Source organism: Muscardinus avellanarius (genome assembly GCF_963383645.1).
Source record: "Muscardinus avellanarius genome assembly, chromosome: X".
Classification (NCBI taxonomy): domain Eukaryota; kingdom Metazoa; phylum Chordata; class Mammalia; order Rodentia; family Gliridae; genus Muscardinus; species Muscardinus avellanarius.
This window is the reverse complement of record NC_137792.1, coordinates 80,422,174-80,441,612: the sequence shown is the minus strand read 5'-3', so window position 1 is coordinate 80,441,612 and position 19,439 is coordinate 80,422,174. Positions and strand designations below refer to the sequence as shown.

Below are 19,439 nucleotides of genomic sequence, written 5' to 3'. Positions count from 1 at the left end.
GTGATGTATCTATCCGGTCGAGGTGGAAAATCTTTGGTTCAGATCCAGCAATAATCTGCTAAACTGCTTGTTTGTCTTCTTGCCAATTTTCATCCTACCTGTTAATTCTGAGGCACTTAAAAATATTAATGCATCTTCATGATGTAAAATCTCCCTTAACATAGGTCATATTTTTCATTTTGGTCCTTCTCTGACATCATAACATCATTTCTTTTCTTTGTTCACTATAACAAATAGTCATTCTGACTATACATTTTTTTCACTGGGTGTTATCTCCTGCTCCTATGACTTCAGGAAACACCCATTTTTATTTATGTGGACAATGATAGTAAAATTTCTTTAAACATATTTTTGTTGAAAATAAATGGTATACATTTAAACTGTACTTGGTGCCCTCTTCCTCTATCCCCGTTTTCCCTCACCCCGCTCTCATCAATGATTGTCCAGGGTAACCATGCTATATTCATACTTTTACACATATTCAGGTGTAGCCCCTCATTAATCAAGTTCAGCCTTCTTCCTCTCCTATCTTTCCATTCAAACTTTGCTGAGATTTCCCTTCCATTATCTGGAGTCCCTCTGGTATCCCCAATGCTCTCTAGTTTGGGCATATTAGAGTAAAGATATGTTCCTTCTATTTCTGTGCTGGGCTGGTCTCACTTAACATAATGCTCTCCAGGACTTTCCATCTTCTTACAAATGACATGATTGTGTTCTTCTTTATAGCTGAATAGAATTTCATTGTGTGTATTTCCCATAATTTTGTAATCCATTCATCTGTTGATGGGGACCTGGGTTGTTTCCATATTTGGGCTATTACAAATTGTGCTGCTATGAATATAGGTATGCATATATTGCTGTAGTTCTCTGGTTTTAACCCCTTTGGAAAAGTACCAAGAGTGGTAGAGCTGGATCATATGGTGGATCTATTCCCAGTTTGCTAAGAAATCTCCACACAGATCTCCATTTCATCTGAACTAGTTTGCACTCCCACCAACAGTGTAAAAGAGTTCTTCTTTCCCCATATCCTCACTACCATTTGTTGTTATTTGATTTCTTTATGCTTGTCACTCTGATTGGGGTTAGATGGCAACTCAGTGTAGTTTTGATTTGCATCTCCCTGATGGCTAATGATGTAGAATATCTTTGCATGTATCGGCCAATTGTATCTCTTCTTTTGTAAAGTGTCTGTTCAGTTCAATAAAATTCAGTAAAATTTCAAATATTTCAGTAAATTCAGAGAAAACTCAGTAAAATTCAGAAATAATTCAGTAAAATTTCAAAAAATGAAGTTGAGTAAATTTTTATAGCAATTGCATTGAATATATAGAATATTTTGAGTAGTATGTATGTGTAAATGAGGAGAGAGAGAGAGAGAGAGAGAGAGAGAGAGAGAGAGAGAGAGAGAATTAGAGAGGAAGAGGAGTTTATGTGCGTTTTACTGGACATAGAATCCAGAGGCATTCTACCCCTGAGCTATACCCACCTTCCTTCTACTCTCCCTTCCTTCCTTCCACTCTTCCTTCCTTCCTTTGTTTTCTTCTTTCTTCCTTCCTTCTTTACTGGTTTCTTTTCTGTCTTCTTTCTTTATTTGAAACAGGGTATCTCTAGGTTGCTGAGAGTTTCACTGCATGGCTGACGTCCTTGAATCTGTGATCCTCATGTCTCAGTCTCCCAAAAATATGGGCATTTCAAGATTAGATGACCACACACACACACACATTTAATTAGTAAAAATATTTAATTAAACTTGACATGTGAATTTAGAGCTATCTCCTTGTTCATGCTAGTTATGGAACTGGATTCTAATGCCAAACTGCCTAGGTACTAATCTCAGTTTCATTACTTATTACCTCTGTGCTTCACTTTATTCACTTCTAAATAAATGAGGCATGGCAGCACATGTCTATAATCCCAGTACTGGGGAGGCTGAGACAGAAGGATTACAGGTTTGAAGTCAGTCTCAACAACTTAGTGAGGTGCTCAGGAACATAGCAAGAACCTGTTTTCAAATAAAAAATAAAATAGGGATGGGGACATAGGCTGGAAGTAGAAGGCCTTTGGGTTCTACCTCCAATACAACACAAAAAAGGGACACAATAATAATGCTAATCTCACAGAATTTTTGTAAGATTAAATAACATAATCCACTTAAAGTGCTTAACTCAGTTCTTGATTTTCAATAAATGTTAATATTTATCCTTTAATCATTGTCATCAATCTACACAGAGCACATGGTTCTGCCCTCTGGAACCCCACAACATGTACTTTTTATATACAACTATTATGACAGCAATCACACTGCATCACCATTACTGTTTTATATGTGTCATTCTAACTATAACTTTATATATTGAAGGAAAAGTTTGCTTCTTATTCATCTCTGCATTTGCAAGACTTAACACAGAACCTGGCACAGACAGGCAGTTTACTGATTGAGAACAGATTTTATCTTTTACAAATGATATATTGAGGATGCTGTTAGGTTGCAGCTGAGCTCAACAGGAAAAAATAACATGATTAATTAGTGGTGTATACCATGGACAGGCAGAGGGAGCAGTGGCACAAATGTCATGGACATTCCTTGCAAGTTTTAGACACTATATAACTAAATTATTTTTTACTGGTGCATTATAAGTCATACATCTTAATGAGGTACAAGATGGTAGAGGCATGAATGCACTCATCACTCATTTAATCCTTCCAAAATTTTCATCCCATTTTCTCCCCAGTCTTCATTCTCATATTTGGCTTAGTGATTGACTTATATGATTGTGAGTACAATCATATAAAAGAAAATCTCCCTCTTCTCCTCTTCCGTTCCCTTCAGTTAGGTCATCTTATTTGCTCATCTATGGTTTCTCCTCCTTCATCTAGAGTTTCATCTATGACCTCTTTTCTCCCTAGCTTTCACATATTAAGGAGAGCATCCAGATTTTTACTTTTTGTGACTGACTAATCTTACTTTTTGAATAAGTTCTCATGAACAAATTTTACTGGTTGTAAAGTTACTTTATAACTTGTTCTGGGAAATTGAAAGAGAACTCTCCCAAATTACTATGAGGCCAGTATCATATTAATCCCCAAATCAAATAAAGATACCTCAAGAAAGAAAAGCTACAGACCAATATCCTAAATAAACATAGATGCAAAAATTCTAAACAAAATACTAGCTATACACATTCAAAACCATATCAAGAGAATAATACACCACGACCAAGTTGGCTTCATCCCAGAAAAACAAGGTTGGTTCAACATATGCAAATCAATACATGTTATTCACCATATAAATAGAACCAAGAACAAAAACCACATTATCATAACAATAAATGCTGAAAAAGCATTCAACAAAATCCAACACCCATTCATGTTAAAAACACTGCAGAAAATTGGAATAGAAAGAATGTATTTCAAAATCATTAAGGCAATATACAATAAACACAAAGCCAACATTATATTGAATGGGGAAAAAGTGAAGAATTTCCCCTAAAATCAGGAACAAGACAAGGATGCCCACTATCACTACTCCTTTTCAATATAGTCCTTGAGACTCTTGCTGCAGCAATAAGAGAAGGAAATTAAAAAAATTCAAATAGGAAGAGAGGAATTAAAATTATCCTTATTTACAGATGACATGATTCTTTATCTGGAAGACCCAAAGAACACAACCAAAAGACTTCTGGAGCTGATTAACAAATTCACCAAAGTTGAAGGATACAAGATCAGCCTAAAGAAATCAGTGGCTTTTCTTTAACGCCAACAATAAATCCATAATGAAAGAAATAAAAAAAATCCTATTAACTATAAACTCAAAACAAATAAAATACCTAGGAATAAACCTAACTAAAGATGTAAAATACCTCTACAACAAAAAATATAAAACATTAAAGAAAGAAATTGAAGAAGATCTTGGAATATGGAAAGATCTCCTGTGTTAATGGATAGGCAAAATAAATATCATAAAAATGACCATTCTGGTGCCAGGCATGGTGGCACACGTTTGTAATCCCCACACTTGGGAGGCAGAGACAGGAGGATTGCACAGTTTCAAAGCCGGCATCGCTGGCTTAAGAGACCCTGTTTCCAAATAAAAATATTTTAAAAAATAGGTGTCTGGGAGTGTAGCTCAAAAGTAAAAGGGTTTCCAGGAACACTGGTACCACACACACACACAAAAAAAAAGAAACAAAAAAAAAACAACAACAACAAAAAAACGACCATTCTGACAAAAGTGATCTATAGATTCGTTGCAATTCCCATTAAAATTCCAATGTCCAATGACATTCTTCATAGACCTTGAAAAATCAATCATGAACTTTATATGGAGGGAAAAAAAGACCCAGAATACCCAGAATAGCCAAAGAAATTCTCAGCAATAAGAATCACTAAGGAGGCATCACAATTCCAGACTTCAAATTATACTATAGCTCAGTAGTAGTAAAAACTGCAAGGTACTGTCACAATAGCAGGCATACTGATAAGTGGAACATAATAGAAGATACAGAAAGAAATCCACACACCTGTAGTCAATTAATCTTTGACTAAGGAGCCAAACTCATACCCTGGAGAAAAGACAGCCTTTTCAACAAATGGTGCTGGGAGAACTGGATATCCATTTGTAGAAAGATGGAACAAAATCCTTACCTCTCACCATGCACAGTAATCAAATCAAGATGGATCAATGACTTAGAAATTAGACAAGAGACTGAAGTTACTAGAGGAGGGCATCAGCTCAACACTACAATATATAGGCACAGGCAGTAACTTTCTCAACAAAACCTCCAAAGCTCAGGAGATTAAAGCAAGAATTAACAAGTGGCATGGCATCAAACTACAAAGTTTCTTCTCATCAAAGGAAACAATCAAGAACCTAAAGTGGAAGCTTTACAGAATGGGAGAAGACCTTTACCAGCCACCACTCTGATAGAGGGCTAATATCCAGAATATACAAAGAACTCAAAACACTCTACACTAGCAAAACAAACAACCCAATCAAGAAATGGGAAATTGAACTGAATAGACACTTTACAAAAGAAGAGATACAAATGGCCAATAGATACATGCACTGAGATTCCATCTAACCTCAATCAGAGTGTCCAGCATAAAGAAATCAAATAACAACAAATGCTGGTGAGGATGTGGGAAAGAGGAACTCTTTTGCATGGCTGTTGGGAGTGCAAATTAGTTCAGCCACTATGGAGAACTGTTTGAAGTAGACACATAAAATAATATTAAGGAAGAGAGTGTCTTATTTTGAAGGCACTCCACTGTGTGGAGATTCCTTAGAAAACTGGGAATAGATCCACCATATGATCCACTTCTGGGTATTTTTCCAACGTGGTTGAAATTAGAGAACTACAGCAACATATGCATACCTATGTTAATAGCAGCATAATTTGTAATAGCCAAAATATGGAATCAATCTAGGTCTCTATTCACAGATGAATGGATTGCAAAATTATGGGAAATACACACAATGGAATTCTATTCAGCTCTAAAGAAGAACAAAATCATTTCATTTGCAAGAAGATGGAAAGTCCTGGAGAGCATTATGTTAAGTGAGATCAGCCTAGCACAGAAGGAGAAGGAACATATCTTTCCTCTAATATGCCCAAAGTAGGGAGCATTGGGGGTGCCAGAGGGACTCCAGATAATGAAAGGGAAATCTCAGCAAAGTTTGAATGGAAAGATAGGAGAGGAAGAAGGCTGAACTTGATTAATGAGGGGCTATACCTGAATATGTGTAAAAGTATGATTATAGTATGGCTACCCCTCATTTAGGTTGTCTTGTTTGCTCCTCTATAGGATTTACTTTTTCATCTAGAGTTCCTCCTATGACCCATTTCTCCTAAGCTTTCACATATTAGGGAGAGCATCTGATTTCTTATTTTTTGTGACTGACTAATCTCATTTGGCGTAATGTCCTCCAGTTCCATTCATTGGATGTCCTTTATCACCACTTCTCTTCATTATAGTTCTAGAGACTCTACCCAGAGCATTAAGGCAAGAAAAGGAAATCAAAGGAGTGCATGCAAATAGAAAAGAAGGACTCAAATTTTCAGTATTTGCAGATGACATGATACCATATTTGGAATTTTCAATTTATAGGCCTTTCTATATTATTTCTACCACCTATAATCTTTATAGAGATATAGATCCTGAGATTAACAGTTTCTTCAAGTTTTTTTTATAGAAACTGTTATCCAAACCATCAAGATATAAGCAAATTGTAGTTTATACCACTGTTAGTCATTTAAAAAAATCAAAGAAATGTGCTTTTCAAAATTGGGCTTCTGTCTACTCCTTGGATCCACAAATGACAATGTTGTTTAAGTAGATTCTTGCTGTTAGATAAATTGTTTCATTAATCTGGGGCAGGGAGAGAGAAAATAACAATCATGAGCATGCATTTATTTCTAGATGAACTTAATCAACCTAATCTAGTACCTGAAACATAGTTGAAACCAAATTAATATTTATACATATGAATAAATTAGCAAATGAATTAATGCATGGATAGTAGATAAACTTATCTTCCATGTAATCTTAGTGAATATAAATAAGCAGTTTTAATTTTTCTTACCAGATTGTGATATTGTGAGATAGAGATTTAGATTATAATCCTAAGGAAGAAAACAATACACCAAACAAATATACAAAAATCATATTAGGAGTAGGTTAAGAAGGAATAAATGGCATGTTTGGGTCAACTGTACTATGTTAGTAATCTTTAATCTTGTGTGATTTGTAACAAGTTTTTATTATAATTCCTTTTTATGTATGGGTGAAATTTATTCCTAATTACATTTCAGTTAAATGATTAGGTTCAAAATAATCTTATCTATCTGCTAGGCATGGTGGCTCATGCTTGTAATCCCATTATTTGGGAGGCAGAGACAGGAGAATCCTGGTTTGTGGCCAGCCTCAGCTACTTAGGGAGGTACATCAAAACTCAGTGAGATACTGTTGCAAATTCAAGAATAAAAAATAGGGCTGGAGGTGTAGCTCAGAGGTAGAATGCCTCCTTGGTTCCATTACCAGTACCACACACAAGGAAATTATAATTACTACAATTACTATCCTTGTTTTATATATTTATACATTTATATTTTTATTTGTTTTAAACTAATGTATGAGTTAACTGATACTCCCTTTGGAAGTGACTTTGCTTGGGAACCTCCAATCACATGTGCCTTCAGGAAATCTTTCCCTGCTATTCAAATGGCAAAACCACATTAAAAAATTTTTCCCAGTGTTAATTCAAGCTCTTAGTGAAGAATTGTGGCTAATACTAGATTAGTATACATACTTAAAGACTTTGGAAGATAAGAAAATCATCTTCAAAAATCCCTCACTCTACATGTATGTGTGGAAAGGGAAGCTTCTTTCTTTGCAAAGTAAGGTACAAATATGAACATAATTTCAGATGGAATCAATTTTTCTTCAAAAATATTTCTGAATAGGATAAGATGCAAACTTTTCTAAAATTTGGGCAAAAGACTAAAAAATATTTTATGATAAATTATATAGCATTTTATATACTGTTTTACAATTATTATCAAAACAGAAAGGCTTTTATCCTTTTTGTAAACCCTTCATCACTAGCATATTAAGAGGCCAGCAAGGTTGTTATAAAAAGAAATGAAAGGAAAATAAGAATTTTTTAGCTCCTAAATATTTTCTCACTTTAAATGGCAATTAGTCCTTATCACAACCTTCCCAGGTAGGTATAAAAAGTAGCATAATATATGAAAAATGGGGGCATTGGGTCCATAGATTTTATTTCTAATTCTAACCCTACTTAGCTCCAGAACCTCTAGCAAGTTATTTCTAATCCTCTGATATCTCATCTGAAGGTGAGGATAATATTTTATGTTGTTAAAGATCGAGTGAAAAGCACCATACTTAGAAGAGTTCTAGAACTAATTAGGAGCAATTTAAGAATTTTATTGTATCATAATTATGTGATGATGATGATGAAGGAGGAGAAAGGAGAAGTCATAAATTTTTCAGATGAGAAAACTGACTCAGGAAAGGAGTAATGTTCTTTATATAAACCTGAAAGGCATCTAGAAAAGTGCTTGGCATTATAGCAGGTGGCCAATAATCATTGTTTGATTTTGTTCCTTTCCTTCTTGAACTAAAACTCAATAACTTTCTGAAAACTTACAATGTATAGACACTTTAGAATATTGTACTGTACATGATAAATACATACAATTTTATGTCAATTAAAAATTACAAATAATGAGCTAGGCTAAGATTTAGGTTAATGTAAAATGGAAACAATGAAATGTTTTTAATAAAAATGTTTTTATGACATATAGGTAGAAATATTTGGATTAAAACAACAAAGATGACAAAAGTCCTTCTAGAAAAAAAATGAATCCACTGATTTGCCTAAGGTGGGATAATTAATTTATTTTTTTCCTGAAGGAAAAATATAGGTTTTTATAGATCAGCAAATCAGCAGCAAATGAAATCCTGAGTATCCAGGCTTTCAGCTCCTGGATCTTTATACTTTAGTCTACATAAGTTTGTGCTCTGAATGATGATGATGACTAAAAATATAAATAGGTTCAAATTGTGTTTCTGTCTATTAATAGATGACAGATTCAGGTTTTTGTCCTTGGACTTTTCTAGTCTAATCCTACCCACATTCTCTGGGTAATCTAACCCATCCCAGTCATGTCCTATTCTATGACACTAATGAAATTAAATCCAGGTATATCCACAACACAGATATGTCCTGAGCCTGGTGGAAAATATTCCTTGTGTTAAAATAGCATCTTAAATTTAATGTGTCCAAAAAGAAACCCATCATCTTTCTTTTCCAAATCCACACCTATCAACCTATTATGCTCCTTCTCATGGCAAATGGATCACCATCTACTTAGTTTCCAAAACTTAAACTTTAGTCATCCCTGAATGTCATCCCTTTTGACCTCAAACATCTATCAGTTAACAAGTCCAATCAATTTAATCACACTAATACTTCTTGAATGTGTATCTTCATCTTCTTAATCATCAATAACTTCCTTGCCATTTTTATCTTTGGGATAATTCAATGATTTCATAGATGTTCCCCCTGCATCTATTAATTTCCAGTTGCAATCACTCTTCTGCTTTGCTGCCTACACTTCTCCAATTCTTGTGCACACTTCTCATCCTAAAAATTAAAATTTATGGTGGAATTATCACCTATTAAGAGTGGTTTTCTTCATGCTTAAAGGCAGAAAATTGGGCACATAAGAAATTTTATGACCTACTTCTAAAGTATCTTTTTCTAGCCACATTGAGCATTTTACCATTCCAGTTCTTATACCTTGGTACTTTGCACTTGCTAATTTATCCACTTGCAATATTCTGCTGGTAAATGCTTATTCAAATTTTTTGTATGTAGTACTAGGAATTGAACAAAGATGTATTCTATGTCTGAGCTATACCACCCAGCCTACTTTTTTCACTTAACCTTTATTCTCAATGCTTTATAATTTTTGTTTTGAAACAGGGTCTTGATAGGTTGCTGGGAATCTTTTTAAGTTGTTGAGGCTTGTCTCCAACCTGCAATTCTCCTTAGCTTACCGAGTACTGAGATTATAGGTGTACAGCACCACACTTGATTTGTTTCCTTTCTTTTAACTAATTGAGTATTGCTGTTGAGGTTATATAATCTTTTTGTTATCATACAGATGACTTTAATGCTGAGTTCAATCTGATAATCATATTCTATAATTTTGAGCATAAAAGTTGGTGAAATTTGAAACATGTTGGTAAATTTTGCTCATATTTATGGTTCTGCTTTAGTTTCCTCTTCTTCACCTTTTATCTTCCTTGGTAGATGAAAATCAATAAATCTTTAAGTTCCTTATTTATTAATACTCCATAATGGCTTTCACTGCATTATTTTACTTCTTTGTCAAGCACATTGTCAAATCCTTATTTATCTACTTGTCTTGCCGCATGAATGCTTCTTTCAATCAATCCCCAAAGAGGTTTTAAAATATTCATGAATTCACTCCATAAGTTATTCCAGAAGGCATTTACAGATTATTGTTTTAATTCTTGTATTACAGATTTGATTACTGCTATTTTGTCAGAAGTAGTTAATAATTTCCAGCACTTAATCATGTCCAGATTAGTGTTGGCATCAATAGTTGATACAATACAATTAAATTCCAGGTAGGTATATGTGGGCTTAACAGGTCAAATAATGTTCTGATCAAAGGTATAAATCAATGATGTTGTACTTGGAGATAAAAATACAACCTTGATATCTTCATTTTTGTAGGAAAAAGAATCAGGATGACTAAGTGTATTATTAATTGGATTTTAAATTTCAATCTTTTTCCAAATTAATTTTTTCACTTCTAGGATAAAACATTTCTGGAACCATGCCGTAGAAAAAATGTCTATCACCCCCATTTTCTGGTAATGTTGCTATATCATCAACAGATGATTTTTGTTTTTGTTTTAGAAGGAGTGTGAATATTTTGCTGTGTACACTCTGCCTGGCTTTATCACATGCCCTACAGCATTGTCACACATTGCCAGAGTTAATTTATTCTTCCATGTTTTATTACTTGTACTTCATATTTTGTACTTTTATGAACATCAGTTTTATTGAGCATCTTCTCCCAGAAAAGCCCAGTTTCACTACAATAAAAAAAAACTTTGCTTTGGATGGTATCCTTTTTCTAGTATCAACTTCTTTAATTCTACTATTAGCATGACAGTGGATTCTTCAACATCAAAAGCATGATCTCCAGCAGTTTAGATATTTTTCATTATTAACCTATTTCTGAATCTGTGTAACTACTCTTTACTTTCAGTAAATGCCTTTGTGTCACTTGTTTCCAAAGATCCCTTGCTGAAGTCTTCATATAGACTTAATGCTTTCTGGTTCAGCAAGCTGCCATCAATTGAAAAACATTTTCTGTTCATTTATACCATCCATAATTTAATGCCTTTTTCTATCTTAATGAAGCACCTATTATGCACTACAGCTGAAAATTCTGCAGTTTGAATTGCAATAACAAAACTAACATTTATTCATTTTTTCTTTCATCAATTGATTGATAAAAGATTTGTTCTTATCATATATTCTAGAAACCAAAGAATGTGTTCCTTTTTCTTTCTGTAAGTCAATAACTTTCACTTTTGCACTTATAGGAAACACTTTATGGATTCTATTTGGTATATAAAAATTGTAATCATTACTATGCTGGTGTTTTGGAGTTCCTGTTAAGTAAAATAAGGATTACTTTATGTTTCTAAGACTACAATAGTTGATCTGATAATTGAGGTAGTTACAAGGTGAGTAAGGGACTGTTAGCATACATAGCATGAATACATTGGACAAAGGTATGACTCAGGTCCTGGGCAGGACAAAGAGATGTGGTGTGAGATTTCACTCTGCTACTCAGAATGACATGAAATTTAAAATTTATGATTTATTTCTGGAATTTTATTTTTGGATCTCAGCTGACAGGGTAATTGGAATCATGCAAAACAAAGTCATGGATAAAGAGAAATTATTACAAAAGCACTTATGTTTAACTGAATTTGTTTGAATATGAGTTTCTCACATCATCAGTATAGGACTCAAGGCCTGACACATAGTTAGTACTAAATAAAAACTTATGGCTTATAAATGGTTTATTGATAGAGTCATAGAAGATAAACTCTGCTCACCCCAAATTTCTTTTGATCACATTACACAGAGTTTAGAAAATCTGAGGCTGTCTAGCTCTTTATACTAACATAATGTAAAATTATTTACTCTTTTTGAGCTGTCACCAGAGTGCATTGTTATTCAGACCCACAAAATATTAAGTCAGTTTCTCTATACCCCTATTCTACAACCCCAGCTCACAAATAGGAGTTCATCTTATGTAAGGACAAACTTATAGAGAAATATTTTAATAGAAATTACAAAATTTTAAAGTATAATACAGCCCCAAATTTCTTTTAGAAAAACATTCATTAGCTGTCAAGTAGGAAGAAGAAGAAAAATATTTTGCAACAAATGTATATATTCTTTAGCTGAAAAAATAGGAGAAAATGAAATGAATTACTTAAAAAGTCACATACAAAACCTTTACTAATTTTATTAAGAGATAAAAATGGGTAATACAGCTAATATCAGAAACATTCAAAGTATATTTAAATGTTACTAGAATATCTCAAATATTTGGCTCAATGTAAGAATTTTATAAAATATAAGATTTCACTACTATACAGAATATAGTAGCTTTCCTTTATATAAACTATACAATGCATGGAAATATCTAAAGAGCCTTTTTTAATACATGATAGATATTTATATGTCAGTTAATAGTAGCCAATTCCTTAAAAAATAATTGTAGGGCATATACCACACGTATGCTTCATATGAAAAAGTGATCAATAAAGAAATCATAATTATCATCTTCACTAAGTACACAATGTATATATATATATATATATATATATATATATATATATACACAGATATACACATACATACATACATACATACATACATAAGAAAAGGTACAAATAAAGTACTTTTGAAGAGCATGGAAGAAGATATAACCTACACTACACAATGAGACAGTGATGAGGAGGATAATGATGTAAGGATTTAGTGGTAAAGAAAAATTTTAAGTTATGGCTTGAAAGAAAGAAACATGACTCTACCAAATACAGTTTATGAAGCCAATATCACATTAACACCAAAACCAAATACAGACAGCTAAAGAAAAGAAAACTACAGGCCTATATCATTGATGAACTTGGATGCAAAAGTGCTAAACAAAATACTAGCAATACACATTCAAAACCACATTAAGAATATCATACACCATGACCAGGTAGAGTTTAAACTCAGGGATGCAAGATTGATTCAACATACAAAAATCAATCTATGTAATCCATCACATAAATAGAACCAAAGACAAAAATCAAATGATCACTTCAATAGATGCTGAAAAAGCATTTGACAAAAATCCAACATCGTTTTATACTAAAACCCTTTCAGAGAATTGAAAGAGAAGGAACATATCTCAACATCATAAAGGCAATCTGCAATAGGACCACAGCCAACATCATATTAAATGGGGAAAATTTTGAGAATTACCCCTAAAAACAGGAACAAGACAAGAATGTCCATTATAATCACCTCTTTGCAATATAGTACTTGAAACTCTAGCAAGAGCAATAAGGCATAAAAGGAAATAAAAGGTATACAAATAGGTAAAAAAGAACTAATATTATCATTATTTGCAGATGACATGATACTATACTTAGAAGACCCAACAAACTCAACTAAAAGGCTTATAGAACTGATCATCCAAGCGTGGTGGTGCACACTTGTAATCCCCATTCTCGGGAGGCTGAGACAGGAGGATCATGCAGGTTCAAGGCCAGCCTCAGCTACATAGTGAGGCTCTCAGCAACTTAGCAAGACCCTGTTTCCAAACAAAATATAAAATAGGTTCTGGAGTGTAGCTCAGAGGTAGAAGGCCTCTGGGTTCCATTCCCAGTACCACCAGAAACCAAAAACCAAAAACAAAACCAAAAAACTGTTCAACAAATTCAGCAAAGTGTCTGGATACAAAATCAATCTTGAAACATTGGAAGGTTTTCTGTATACCAACCATGAATCCACTAAAAAAGAAATCTAGAAAATACTTCCACTCAGAGTATCCCACAAAAAATAAAATGCTTAGAAATAAACTTAAGGAGGTAAAAGACCTCTATAAAGAAAATTATAAAACATAAAAAAGAAATCAAACAAGACCTTCAAAAATGAAAAGATCTTATTGGGTCGGCAAAATAAACATCATCAAAATATCTGTACTTTCAAAAATGATCTACCGATTCAATGCAATATCCATTAAATTACCAAGGTCAGTCTTTAAATTCATTTGGAAAAACAATAGACAAATGAGTTCTCAGCAAAAACAAAACAAAACAAAAAAACTTGGAGGAGACATCACAATATTTGACTTTAAACTACACTACAAAGCCATAGTAACAAAATCAGTATGATACTGGCACCAAAACAGATACATACACCAAAGGAGCAGAATAGAAGATTCAGAAACAAATCCTCACACTTACAGCCAATTGATTTCTGACAAATGGGTCAAAAACATACACTAGAAAAAAAGATAACATGTTCAACAAATGGTGTTGGCAAAACTTGTTAACCATATGCAGAAAAATGAAAATAAACCTCACTTTCTCATTCTGCACAAAAGTCAATTCAAAATCTATCAAAACTTGAAAATTAGACCAGAGACACTGAGGGTTCTTGAAGAGAGCATAGATCTAACACTGCAACACATAGGCACAGGCAAAAACTTTCTCAACTAGACCCCAAACGCACAAGAAACTAAAAGGCAGATCAAGATGTGGGGTTACTTTAAATTGAAGAGCTTCTGTAAAACAAAGGAGACTATCAAGAACCTAAACAGATAGCTGACAGAAAGGGAGACAATTTTTGCCACCTACTCCTCCAATAGAGGACTATAGTATACAGAGAACTCAAGAAAATCAGTGCTAAGGAAACAAATAACCTAATAAAAATAGGTAAGTTAACTAAATAGAAACTTAACAAAAGAATATATTCAAATTGCCAATATATGTATTAAAAATGCTCAACATCATTAGCAATCAGAGAGATACAAATCAAAACTACTCTCAGATTTTATCTAACTCTAACGTGAATGGCAATCATTCAAAACACAAACAACAACAAATATTAGGAAGAATGTGGAGAAGTGGAGCTCTAATACATTGTTGGTGGGATTGTAAATTAATGCAACTACTTTGAGAATAATATGAAGAATTTCCAAAAAAGTGGAAACAAACTTACCATATGATCCAGCAACACCACTTCTGGGTATCTACCCAAAAGAATGGAAACCAAAGTACCAAACTAATGCATAAGTATCTATGTTCATAGCAGCACAACCCACCATTGCCAAACTATGAACCAGCCAAGATATCCATTAACAGATGAATGGATTACAAAACTATGGGATATGTTCACAATGGAATTTTACTCAGCCTAAAGAAAAACACAATTACATAATTTGGGGGTAAATGGATGGAACTGGAGAACATTATGCTAAGTGAGATTAGTCAGTCACAAAAAGTAAGAAATCAGATGCTCTCCCTAAAATGTGAAAGCTATGTAGAAAATAGGTCATAGGTGGAACGCTAGACAAAGAAGGAGATACTGTAGATGAGCAAATAAGACCTAATTGAGGGGGATGGGAGGGTGAAGAAGAAAATTCCATAATGTACATGATATACATTCACAAACATATCAAAGTAAATCACTAAGCCAAATATGAGGAGGGAGGGGCAAGAAAATGCAGCAGGTTTTGGGAAGGGCTAATTGAGTAATATGTGCATGTATGCTTCTACCATCTTGTACTCCATTAAGAAATGACTACAATGGACTAATAAAAAAACTAAAAAAATGAAAACAATAGATGATTATATGTGGTTAAAAGGAAATAGTAGCCAAGGGCAGTTTAGGGATGGAGATACAAGTCAGTGGAACAGCGCTTGCCTAGAATGCAAAAGGCCCTGAATTCCATTCCTATCATCTTCACAAAAATCATTCTCAAACTAGAAGGAGGTAAAAAAATAGCAAGGGGATTAAAGAGGGATGGGTTGGACTCAAGTAGACTAATTAGGAAACAAAACATAATCTAGGTAAGATATAATGACAGCAATTATTATGAGAATGTAAAGGAAGATGGAACAATTCTTCTGGATGATGTAAGGCCCATACTTTGAAAATCACTGATCTAGATATACATACCTAGTTTTAAATCTCTGCATTACTTATTCATAACAAATTATTAAAGCCAGTTTTAATATCTTCTTTTTATGTTGTTAAAACATTTTCTAATACTGATTATCTACAAATTGAAAATAAGAAATCATATTTATTTCTACCTGAGTTTAATTCCTTAGACACTTGTCCATCCATAATTAAGAAGCAAGTCTGTATAAAAAATATAATCTGAAATAGAGCTGTCATAAAATGGGTTTCAAATGCTCTTACTTTCCCTTTAGACTTTGTTGCATAGGTTTCTGCAAACTGACAGACTTTCTGGACCCTCATTTTGGTGGTCTCCACAAACTTGCTAAGTTTGTCAACATCCACATACTTGATACTTATGTCTCATATAGGCAATGATTTAAAAATCACTTAACTAATTCTCATCTTACTATAAATTATTTGTCCTTTAGTTCCTAAATGGCTATTTGTAGGATTAAACAAATTCTGAATGCTCTGATAAGAGGATTGTAGCACACAAATTCATGCATAATCCATAAAAAGCACACATCACCCACAACCTTTGCTAGAGTAGCATATGAAACAGATTCACCAAACATGTGTAAGCATTGTGAATTATTAATCAGTATCAGCAAATTTGCTTTCAAAACATAGGTATCTGCACACAAGCATTGCCTAATGAGAAATAATATCAGTTCTAAACATCCAATAAAAACATGCCTTGAAGAATCAGGCATGGTGAAGAATGTCTATAATCCCAGTACTTAGGAGGCTGAGACAAGAGGATCATAGGTTCAAAGACAGCTTTAGGAAATAGTGAGACTCTCATCAACCTAGCAGGAACCCATTTAAAAATAAGGAATGAAACCAGGCTGGGGGTGTAGCTCAAAGGTAGACTGCCTCTGGGTAAAACTTCTAGTACCACCAAAAAACAATTACCTTGAGTAGATTTCTCTATTTCTTTCCTCTTTCTATTTTGGCTATTATAATTCATCCTCAGCTCCTGATTAAACTCATGCAGAGTTTCCCTGGAGTTGTATGATTGTCTTGGTTTTCTTCCATCTTCACTCTCATCAGAAGAACTGGTGTAAGCTAGATCCATTTCATGTTTTACTTTTGATAGAGGCTGGTAGGGTTTGCAGTCTGTTTGCTCCATCTCTGATTAAGTTCGGTTTTATAAAAAAACGTATGAAGAAGTTTTTCTTTTAATTAAAGCAGTCCTGGAAGAGAGAACATGAAAGCCTTCTTAGATTTGTCTTTTTGCAAGAAAATTCATCTAAAAAATTCACAGTTAGTCCTGATAATACTATTAAAGTATTATCAGAGTAAGCAGGAGCTTTCAGCATCAGAAAATACTCAATGTAAAGGAGAGACAGACAGCCTTTGAAAATATTTGTACTAGGATTCAAATAAAGTACAATGTTGCTTTATGATATATGCATGCTTTCATACTAAAGCCAATGGTTAGATTTAAAAACATCAGATTTGAAAGTGGCCATGAGTGCAAATATTAACTCAGCACAACCCACATTTGAAACAAAAACTGGTAAGAGAACTGCATTCAGAAAGAACACATTCTTGCCTCTGTATTAATATTACATTTAATATAGAGGCTCTGAGGAAGAGAAGGATTCTAAGTGAGGCAGCTACCAGAACTCATGAAATAGTGCCCTTGAGGGACTCTGAACTCTTTGTGTTCATATTGTGGCTTGGATTTTGAGCCTCAGGCCTACAGAGCATACTTAACGAGTTAAGTGGTGGTAAATTTTTGTTCTTCATACTACTTAGAAGATGTAAACAACAGTTCTGGTGACCATACTGGTTTTAAAACAGAAGAATCTTAATAAGGTTTAGAAATAGCAATATTAAACTTCATGATAAATCACTGAAGGAATCCCCTTCCCCACAGAATGCTGAACTAGGATGTGCTGAAGCTCTTAGGGCCAGTAGAGGCATTAGCTGCCCTACTTAGTTTGGAGAGGTTTGAGAAGATCAAGTGCCATTTGAGATGTCAGAGTATTCTGTAAAGCTAAAAGCCCTGTAAAAATGTTATCTTCCTTCTCCCATTATTTTATTATCACCCTTTACATTCACTGCTGAAACTTAAAAACATAGTATGATGTACCTTAACAAAGCTAAAAATCAATTTCTAGGCCAAACATGAAAAGAAGTGAGGGGGAGGAAACGGGCTGGAAATTGGGTAAGGGCTAATTGTGTGCACTTATGTCTCCACCATCTTGTACCCCATTAATATGTATGACTACAATGCACCAATTAAAAAAATTTAAAAACCTTGTTTGAAATCAAATCACTATGATTATATTCTGCAGTGAAAAATAACTCCTTTATTTTTCTGTAGCTCTTTATCATATGTATTTTTAAAGAAGTCAATAGGCTAGGTACCATAGTGCACGTGTGTTTGTAACTCCAGTACTTGGAAGGCTAACACAGGAGGACTGTAGACTAGAAGCAAGACTCAGCACTTAGGCCCTCAGCAACTTAGGAAGACAAAGTTTCCCAATAAAATAAATGGTTCTGGATTCACTACCCAGGAACACACACACACACACACACACACACACACACACACACACACACACCAAACAACTAGAATTCATGGATTCCCAATGCCTGGGATACTATCCAAAGGGGGAAATGTTAGTTCAATGGAGGAGCAGTAGTAGCCTCAGATGCAATCAAGATATTCTGAATACAAATAAGGGGACAGTGAAAGCACCCAGGGAAAAGCTGAGGATATATATATTTTTTTCTGAGAAGGGGCTAGTAAATCAATCAGTTTGGAATTCTATAATAGTGGCTCCCCTATCATGTGCAGGATCTTCCCTTTTGTAATTTCAATTGATTTTATGGCAAGCACACAGGAATCACTTATTAAATTTTATGAACTCACCGGTATGTATTAAATGGCACATCTTGCATTGCAGTGTGAACAAAGTTTTAAAAGTTGAGGTCTTATTGCTCTAAGTAAATGTTAAGATCTTTGAAGGCAATATTTGAGTCCCACACCCCTTCATATTCCCTACACCAATTAGTACTACTGTAGGAACACAGATATAACAAACTTTTAAACTCCTAAACCTAATAACCCCATAATAATAATTCCATTGTCTATGGAGTCACTTAGGTTTGAATCGGCGTAAGAGATGAGGAGGATGCTTGGAATGAAGGCAGATACAATATGTGATGATCCAGCAATATTTGAATGTAATATCATCTCATGGCTTCATATATTATTTCATAACTTCTCAATTTATAGCACCAGTATGGAACTCCCTGCTGAGCCAACGTATTGAATACTAAATGCCTACTAAGTATTTCTACTTATTTATTCAAATGATATCTCAATTTTGATATGAGCTCCTGATTACTACTGCTTCCCAAACCTCTTACTTTCATAGTGTTCTATATTTTGGTATATGTTCACTCTGTCACATTTTTTTCAGGCCAAAAAAGGAGCAGTCTTTGGCTAGAAGTGGAGGAACATGCCTACAATCCCAATATTTGGCAGGCTGAGACTAAAGAATCTCAATTTCACAGCCAGACTCAAGACCCTGAGTCTTAGAAGACCCATTTCTATTTCCAAATAAAGAATTAGAAGTGCTGGAGGTATAGC

At 34.0% G+C, this 19,439-nt stretch overlaps 1 protein-coding gene across 3 annotated transcripts in view; it reads right to left on the bottom strand.

Moving 5' to 3' along the window:
* The window catches only part of TENM1 (teneurin transmembrane protein 1), a gene marked incomplete at both ends in the record, with an annotated part of 892,332 nt that extends 875,371 nt beyond the window's left edge, over nucleotides 1-16,961 (bottom strand). For all 3 annotated transcript variants that reach the window (XM_080719098.1, XM_080719100.1, XM_080719099.1), the window contains one exon: nucleotides 16,745-16,961. In XM_080719098.1, the coding sequence (XP_080575224.1) occupies nucleotides 16,745-16,961 (217 nt within the window). The remainder of the gene's footprint in view (nucleotides 1-16,744) is intronic.
* Nucleotides 16,962-19,439: the final 2,478 nt, after the last annotated feature.